General features: G+C 46.7%; 1 protein-coding gene across 1 annotated transcript; it reads left to right on the top strand.

Annotated features, from left to right (window-relative positions):
• Positions 1–1,109: 1,109 nt before the first annotated feature.
• Positions 1,110–9,349, top strand: LOC135818912 (uncharacterized). Its single transcript, XM_065332101.1, has 2 exons — positions 1,110–2,031; positions 8,706–9,349. Exons 1-2 carry the CDS (start codon positions 1,408–1,410, stop codon positions 8,850–8,852), a joined length of 771 nt encoding a protein of 256 aa, XP_065188173.1. The 5' UTR covers positions 1,110–1,407; the 3' UTR covers positions 8,853–9,349.
• Positions 9,350–9,651: the final 302 nt, after the last annotated feature.

Genomic DNA, 9,651 nt, shown 5'->3' with positions numbered 1-9,651 from the left:
TCCTCGCGGTCTGCGGACTCCGTTACCAATGCTACGAACGTCTTCATCACATCTACTACCGACGACTCGATCCCGGGGAGGGGGCACAACAGCTTTACCTCGAAATCCGCCAGTCCATGAACGGCAGATTTAGTTGGAGGCATGGCGGAGGTGACCCAACGCTATCGGATACCTACCTAGGTTTCTACTACTACTACAAACTAATACCTAAATCCTAATGTTGAAACCAGGCCGGCCTGATGGCGGTGTTCCTGGCGAGAAACTATAGGAGCCTCAGAGCGCGAAAACCTGCACCCTGCTCCAAAGTTTTGAAAATAGGAACATGTATGGGGAGCGAGAACGAATGCAATTACACCCGCGAACACCTGCACCCTGCTCCAAAGTTTGAAAATAGGAACATGTATGGGGAGCGAGAACGAATGCAATTACACCCGCGATTGAAAATTCTGCGCCTAGCTGCACTGACCACCCCTCCCTACCGGAAGCGATTTCCAACAAACATTTTAACTTCTCTTTAATAAAGCAACACAGGCACAAGCATGTCATACGCCTGCCGATTGGTGGAATTCAGTAGTGATCAGTTACTAGCGATGTTGCTTGTTGACCGGTAGAAACGAAGTGAGTGCATCATGTAATAATTATTCACTTAAATATAGTTCCTTCAATGTAGTCTCGTTTCCAGCTCCTAAGCCTAAGGAACAAGTGAGGAGAGTATGGTCTTGATTATTAACGTGACTGTCACAAACACCTTAGTACTCTCATCGCAAGTCGAGAGTGACAAAGCTATCGGTACATACACGCCATACTTAACACGTACTTGTAGGAATGCCCAGAGTATTCTAAACGGTAACAACGTGCTCCAACAGCCACTTGAAAGCCCGGCAATGTATGCCCCCTTAGTATGAGAGTCACATGATAACATAGCTAAGATTAGCATGCACTGACACGCGCAGCATCAGATAAGAAGATCGTGAATCGTTCTTCAGTTAGGGGACACGGCTGTAGTCAGCTACACAGGGTCTAGCGGGGAGAGTTACATTCTATTTGCCGAATGCTGATACATTCAGTCATCGGAGCAAATACCACGTTGGAACGTCTCGCAAAGCAGCAGGAAAACGAGGAAGAACAGTTAAGTGACATTATCTGCCGCATCCGAACATTTTTATGTATATGGGCGTGTACCTCTGTGCACAATGCGAGGTTAGTACTTAGGAGAATCCCCCTATGGTTAGTTCGAACGTGCTTAGCTGTCTCGACTATCCAGCATGGTACACGTATAACCATGCCAGTATTTCATATCAATCCCCACAACCTCAAAACGTCTATTGTTACTCCACCGTTTTTACACCGTTTTCAGAAACCCTTGTTAGAGGAGTGCTTGCAGAACGTTGAGAAAGAACGAGCGCCATGCGGCGTTTACTTGTAGTCCTTCTGCTCGACTGCTGCACCTCGCTAGCTGTCGCTGAGTTCGGAGCGAGCAACTTGAAAGGCCTTGTGACCATCCGATCGGATAGCGACAGCGCAAGCTTCTCTGCTGACCAGAGTGAAGACAGTGACGACAGTGTGGATAATGAAGTTCAAATGCCGATGGAGCCTTGCTTTCTCACCCAAACGTGCCAGTTGAGTGGCAATGCCTTTCGAGATGGCCAACCAATCGAATTCGAGCTGATTCAAATGGCTTTCAATGCACTACCTGAAACTAATTTGCTCTTAAACAGTGCGAATACAATCCTGGATCAGCAAGATGCTGTGCTGAATACGGGTGTTTTGGCCAGCGACGTTGATTGCTTCATGTCGCAGGATATGCAGTCACCGTTTGCCGCACTAGCCAAGAAAAGTCTCGGATTCTCTGTCGTTCGGAGAAGTGGGTCTCTGTTCACCTACACCTACACAAATCTACCGTCTTCGTTCGGAACACTCAGAGTGATAATCGGATTTCCACCTCGTATTGGAGGCGATCAACCTATCCTCATCGAGTTCCTGTCGGTACAGGGTGAATTCCGTCGATTCTCTCTCCATCATATTGGGCAGGTCAGGAAATACGCGTTATAAAACGCGTTATATAACAATACAACGAACCTTTTACTATCATAATACATATTTGAGGATTTCCCAAGAGACGTAGTCTAAATTGAAGGGAGTTCAATTCTAATGGGAGGCTGTAGGGTTGAAATAGCAGACAGTGAATGGCTAATTAACAGCCTAGCTAGAAAAATACATTATATAATAGACCGATCCCCTTATTATTGTCTGGGTTCGAGCAAGGGGGCAACTCCGCAGTCGCGTGGGATCCTGCTGCACACACGCGACCAACCTCACCGCGACTGTGCGTGACGTCTCGCATGCGAAGCGCAGAGCACACGAGATCTACATGCAGTGCAAGCCTGTCTACAAAAAAATGCCACAAGGACTTTTGATTTGAGCTGTTTTGTTTTTGTTTAGACGTCTTCCTTTTTACGACTTCAGGATGCCTTCTCAGAACATTGCTGCGTTCCTCACTGTCAGAACAGGAGGACGAAGCAAACAAGTCATTTCACTCCTTTCCTCGTGTGGAGCCACTGCGGCCTGGAGCAAGCGGATCCAGGCTATTCCCCGTGAGGAAGGACGCAGTTTTAGGGTCACTCTGAATATTTGAGTTGCAGCGATCATTTCGATCCCGAAATCGAAATCGTTTTGCCCAGCTCTACAAGGACAGGATGAGTCCAGGAAACCAACCAGCTGTCCTACGGTACCAGGTTTGCTTTTCGCAAGAGCGTGGAGTCTGGACGCCCTGCTCCCCATGATCGCAAAACAGTATTTGCTGAGCCTAGTGCAGTTCGGTCATGGAAGTGCAGCGTCTGCATCACGAGCTCCCCATGCTCGCAAACCAGTATTTTGCTGAGAGGCAACGGCACTTTGAGTTGGAAAGGAACCTGGCTTAGTGCAGTTTGGTCCTGTAATGGAAGTGCAGCATCTGCATCAGGAGTTGGCAGCAAGTAGAGCTCGTGTACAGAGTCTCGTGGAGCAGTTGGACGATGTGAGGACTGGGGTGAAGAAAGCCGAAAAACAGCTTACGTACAATAACATAAAGAAAGACTCTGAGCCGCTCCAGTTTCTGACTGGTTTGCCTTCAGGTGTTTGGACCGCTCTGTGCGACTTCTTTGAGCCTAGCTGAGAAAATGTAATGCGCCGCGCCAGATCTGCGAAGACGGAAGCTGAGGGATGGCGGATACAGTTGGAGGTGGCCGTAAATCGCCAATGAGCATGTAATGGAGGATCAGCTGCTATTGGCATTGATGTGTCTAAGCCTGGGCCGAATGGAACAGAAGCTGGCATGCGTGGCACAAGTTAACCATCCGTTTCACGGTATATAGCTAGCTGAGCTGGAAAGATGTCTTGTTCCTCCGTTTGGGCATGATTCCCATCTGGGTGAGCTGGCGAGATGTTCAGTCATCAATGCCATGTACCGCAAGACATTCTGCAATGGGGATGAAGCAGCTCTATTTTGCCATGCACTTAGGGTTCTCGCACCGGCACAGCACAACAAGACCAAACAGATCCTTGCGCTCTTATTTTCTCCCATGGTAACATTGCCGGTCACAACACCCGGTAGCCAGTCGCAGATGCAACCAAATCAACCAGGTTTTTTTTTCCAATACTGAAACCAAAGGTATACCAATATTTGCATCGAATGCAGTGATGATTTCAATACTGTTCACTAGTACAACGCATTACCAGACTGGCATATAATCATGATAATATTATCCATTTCGCAATCACTGTCATTGCTTTCTTAGATCTCCAATCATCAATATCGGACCATTAACCGTCTACTAGTATCATCTTATATTATTTCATCATTAGTATCCTGCTACTATCCTCCTCTAACAATGAGCTAGAAGAAACGAAACAGCTGTCTAGAGGCGTAAATAATTCTGTCAACGGAAGTGTCCTTGCTGTGCTGGTGTGTTTATGCTTCGTGCATTAGTTCGGCCAAGAGCGCATGGTGGTGGCGGGTTGAGGATGTAGTACAGCGGAGTATGACCGAAAGCTCTGTCACGATGTATTTTATTAGGAAGGTATAGAAACGGAAAAAAAACTGTATCTTTATCTTGGGCGTAAACAGCCCGTCTCACATTAAATATACTAGAAAATAGTTCACTCTGAACATGCAGTCTTCCTAAGAGATAGAGGGGGGGGGGGGTATATTCATAGGTTCGAAAGAACCGCACACACACTTTGCTGCAGACAGCGGCAAGCTTTGGCCCTCGTGCTTCGAAGAGGGAGCAATCCACTGCGCTACGCTTGCGATTAACAGCAAGCTTCAAACTTTTCAAAGGTACGACTCATCACTGGCTCTGGGGTAATGTTCCTGGAACAAATGCCCCATTGCCGACTGAGGGCCAGGGAGCACGCAATCTGCCTTCCTGGGCGAGAAGTGTTCCACCACAAGAAGCAGCACGAATACATGCTGACAAAGACCACCATCACCACCAGCCGGCACACAGCACACTGTTCTTCAAACACCATCCACTCCGTCCATGTGTTTGCACTGTCCTCCTCTAGCTCTTCACGCTCAACAAATACCACGCACTGCTCATCGGTTTTTTTTCCTTCCTCTGGGTTGGCTAGCCCTTCGACTTGACAAAACAGCGATCACCACTGCACTGCTATCTCATAGCAGTCGCTTCCACCAGTGGCTTTTCCTGTCTTTGCAAGGTGTCCAAGGATGGATGCTGTTGTCACTACAGGCAAATCAGAAGTACATTAGTGGCTGATGTCCAACCAGATCGTTGGAAAATCGATTTTTCCACTTCAGGGCTGCTGATCGCGATCGCGACTTGGTGACTTGGCAGCACCACGGTTACCTTCATAGAAGATGGCTCTGGAGAGGAAAAGGCAGACCAGAAAAAGGTTACTATTGTCTTCAGCACCGATCTCAAGGAGAAAGAAATACGGTCTGCTAAAGCCTAGGCACAAAATAAATCTCAAAACACGATTCACGATTCATATTTCAACAACAAAACTCACCTCTGGAGTAACTCCTGTTTGTCGCCCGAGATCGTTCCCTCCCGCGCCTTGAAAAAATCCTACAGCTGCATCACAGTCCATGTCTCTCTCGGAGACTCTGCTCCTACCAGCAGGAGGTTCAGCACCGCTCGAAGCCATCGCAAACTACTTGAACTAAGCAGAAGACATTCCAAAACAAACCTGAAACACTGTCAAAGATGCTGTCACGTTCAAAAACTAGCTCGATCGCGAGTGAGGTTGCCCCCGTGCTCGAACCCAGTATAATAAGGGGATCGGTCTATTATGCACGAGTCACAGAGTTCCACGCGTCTTGATTGTTGTAACTAAAGGTTACATGCCAGATAGCAATCGTCAGATAACTGATAACAGTGATGCACAGCTACATTGCAGTATGGTATTTACACAGTATCATAGGAAGGAATGTGTGAAGGTTTGAGGTCTGGTGGGTGCAAAAAGTCCTGGATGGAAACTGTGCCAAACTCACATGGTCCGTGAGTGGGAAAGGAAATATGATATGGCAGGAAGGCAAGCAAGGCTGTGTGAAAGGATGATACTCTTGTGCCATCATCCTTCAATGCGACGGACCCCACGATAGGCCGTCAGCCTTTGTGTCATCCTAATAAAGTTATTATGTCTCCTTTATTCACTTCTTTCGAAGGCGATAAGCCAGCCCCACCGGGAAATATTTTCATGGGTGGGACAGCAAAAAGGAAGTGAAAAAATTAAAAGGTAAACCAAAGGGACAAGAAATAAGGGAAGGAAGAGGAAGAAAGGAAAGAAACTCAATCCGAACTCCAACTTCAAAACAATAATAAAGAATTTGCAGCGACAGACAAAGTACATCAACCAATGAAGGGGGTAACAAAGGAAATATCTTTATCAGTCGTTATTCAAGTCTCTTGGCTATTGAACATGCAAACGCAGCAGAGGTGCATCTACATGTTAAGGACAGTTAAACAGAGAGGTTCCACGCAGTCCAAGAGAGTGCTCAATACCGAGTGGTAGAGCTGGTTCAAACAAGAAGAGGACAGAGAAAGTGTTTTTACTCCGAATTTCACGCCCTAAGCGATCATCAGAAAACAGTAATGAGAAAACTGGATCAGTATTGGTTCATATACTCACAAAGAAAAGTGCAATTAACTGCAGCATGGCGCAAATCTAAAAGTTGTGAATGGCGTCAGTGCAAAGCGTAAATGATTGCATCATGAGACAAATCCCAAAGGAAAAGTGTGCATGACAGCAGTGGTGAAAGGTGACAACCACTGGAGACGGTTGTCTCTTACTTAATTAGGTGATGGCTGTGGATGGTTTAAAGTTCCGCAGGTAGTACCTATTCTCATGGCGACACTTTGACACAAGCTCACTCCTTTTGTTGAGAGAGAGGTGCTTGGGTGCTTGCGCGATTGCCAATTTTTCTGCCAGGCACAAGTTACATCTTTTGCATTTGTTGCTGTAGGCCGCTACTCTGCGGTGTACCGCCCATTGAATACTGCATGCCGTCCCTTCATCCTTTTTTGTCCAGACGTACTGCGATAAGCGGGTGCCCTTGTCGTGTTGTCTGTGGCGGAATGAGGATTGGTGGTTATAGTAGCGTTGTTTGAATATTGTTGCTGTTAATCCAGTATACTCCTTCTTCTCCATACCTGCTGTGACTCTTGCCTTTAACACGATGCTCTCCGTTAGACACGCTCCGTCCAGTGGACATGAGTCTATCGCCCGACAGTTACAAGTCCTGGTGTCGCTGTCACCTCCGTTAGCTTGTTTCTTGGGTCGTAGAATCGTGTTATTGTGTTGTTTGATGATAGTGGTCATATTCTGCATGCAACTGTAGCTAACCTTTACAGAGTTTCGGTTGAAGATTTTGTTGAGGCTTGAGCCTTTGGGGAAGTGTTTGGCCACTAGCTGGAGGAAGCGATGCCCGACGTCGGTGGCGACGTTCTTGCTAAATGGTGGGTTGAACCATAAGATGTTCCGGCGGCGATTCCTTTTCTTCTTCTTTTTTGTCTCGTCCGTTTTACGCTCGTCAAAAATACTGTATGTTCTCCCGGTATCCGCTCTTCCTCAGCGCGTCACTGTAGATCGGAGTCGCATCTCTGAAGACCTCTTCATCATTGGAAATATCTGTGAGTCTTCTGCTGATCGATGCAGGTAGGTTCTGGATGATTGTAGGTGGATGATTTGACTGGCAGTTGATGTACATCGGCTTGTCGTTCGGTTTCCGGTAAGGGCAGTACTTTCCGGTGGTCAGGTCCAATGTCACATCCAGAAAGTCGACTCTCTTCAGGTTTGTCTGTATTGTTATCTTCAGTCCTACTGGAGCCACACTTGTTAGCACGTGGGAACTTGACCCCTGTGCCAAACGCGCAGTTTCTGACGGGACTCAGACAAAATGATGGTGGAGGATACGATAGCTGAGGGGACTACGTTCACGAATATAGTACCAGTTGTGAAGGTGCAGCCTTCTATAGCCTTTGTTGCCCGCTTCGGAACACAAATGACGGATCCAAATTTTTCCATCGCTGACGTAATGGCCGACAGTGGGGTGTCATCCGCCGCACCAAATATATGCACGAACACAACTGCTCCATCACCAACTACTAATACTTATTGTTTTCCTTCTAATTCGATCCCTCTGGACAACACCTCGTCCCTAACGGCAGTGCAGGAAAACGAAACTCTACAGAATTCACCGCTTCCACTCAGATCCACCTGCTTGATTATCATCAGGTCTTACACCACCTGACATAAGAAGTCTGATAAAAAAGGCATGATCCTTCGAGGACCACCCTTCATTCAGCTGAATGGAACAGATTCTAGACATCTTTACACGCACTTTAGCCATTTTCTGCAGACAAAGATATCACTATCGGAGCTCAGAAGTTTGCTTCCACTCCCCACGCTTACACTAAACATTTCGACTTCTTCTTGCTGTGGACTATTTCAGGCGTTTTAGTATTGCTCTAGATCTACCTGCCAATTATTCTAATCGCTTGTGTTGCATCATTTGTTTTTGAAGACATCCTTCCGCCAAGAAATTATTTGTTTCGCTGTCTTTCGAGCACATGATTTTGCCCGTAAAAACCAGGTATCAAACTATGGACCTCTAACTTCACAGAATGCAATTGCGTTTTCAGAAGTGCTACGTCCGGTACATCATAATTTAATAATTGGCAATGATAAATAGCGGCACATACGCAAAAAACTGTGTAATTCTGGCAAGAAAAAACTGAATATACACTTAGTGGTCGTTTCCTGTGACTCAGGTTGATGTTATCTTGTCCTCTTTACAAAGACAGGTTTGTAGAACGGGCAGGAAGTTATGAATTCGCAGTGTGCAGTGTGCAGTGTTCTTATAAGAAAGAGAAAGAGGTCCGGGTACTAGGTGACCATACTAGGTGACCAGGCAGGCACAGTGGGTTGATCAAAGACCATGATTGAGATACGAGAGATACCTGGTTCAAGACCTGGGAGCGGTTTTTCCAGCCGTGCTGCTACCCACAGTCAACTGGAAACTTGTGGCCAGGCACAAGGGGTACATGGATGCAGCTAATGGGGTCGTTTTCGGCACTTTTGCCAGTGGTTGTGAGACTTATCCACTCATCTCACCGTTAGGCGCTGCATCTGCCACTAGGGTTTATCGGGTGTTAGCGGCTGTTGTGAGTTCCCTTTTGTACTGTTTTTTTTTGTTTATACAGGTTTGCACACTGGATGAGCCCCTGGTTTGTGGTGGAGCTGAGCCGACGGATTTACCCTTTGGGCCACCCAGATTACCACCTGCTCAGGCTCGTGATCTAAATGCTGTTACGACGGCTATTCAGAATGGTCTCTGCCCGACGACTTAGCCGTTTACAATCATCCTACATTGGTCTGGCACATCGGCTACACTAGCTGACTTTAACTTACATAATAACTGTAGTCACAGATACGGGACAGATACGGGACAGATACGGGATAGCTCCAGGCGTGACACAAACACACAAACAAACAAACAAATACCAAATTAAAGCTTAAATAATAATTGATTCCTGTCCTTCAGTTTCTGTAAGTGAGAACCGACGAAAAAACAATCTATTTACTCACAGAAAGGATGTCATCTTCTACCAGTGTTGCCTACTTTGCACTTCTAAGCTATATCTTTCGCTGTTGGCTTTCGTCTTTTCAATTTCATTTCCGCAACTTAATAGTGGTATTGACATATCCGCGGCAAGCCGCTTATGTACAACGGCATTGGAGAGGTTATTAGGGAGGTTTCGCTCTGCGAAATTACGTATGAAATGTTTTTTTTTTTAAAGGTTCCACGCCTCTTGTACGGGCAAAATAAACTCAAGTGCAAGGTCAACAGCTTAGTACCGAGAGAAAATGAGCTGAAATGGCTGTGAAAACAGTCTTATACGGAGGAAGCTACAATGGCTGTGAAAACAGTCCAATAAGGAGGGAGCTAAAATGGCTGTGAAGACAGTCTAATGCGTAGCAAGGCGAGCCTCAGCCTGGACGAGGTCGACAGGCACAAGGTTGATGTGACGGCGGCGAACGGAGCGTGATCCTCGAACGCACCGGATCGCACACCTAGCAAGAGAGAAAGCCAAGCAGCAGCGCATCCAGCAAATGACTTTGCTGTAGCTCTCCTTGCGCTTAGAAGCC

This window comes from Sycon ciliatum, chromosome 6, assembly GCF_964019385.1.
Source record: "Sycon ciliatum chromosome 6, ocSycCili1.1, whole genome shotgun sequence".
Lineage (NCBI taxonomy): Eukaryota > Metazoa > Porifera > Calcarea > Leucosolenida > Sycettidae > Sycon > Sycon ciliatum.
This window is presented reverse-complemented; position numbering and strand designations above follow the sequence as displayed.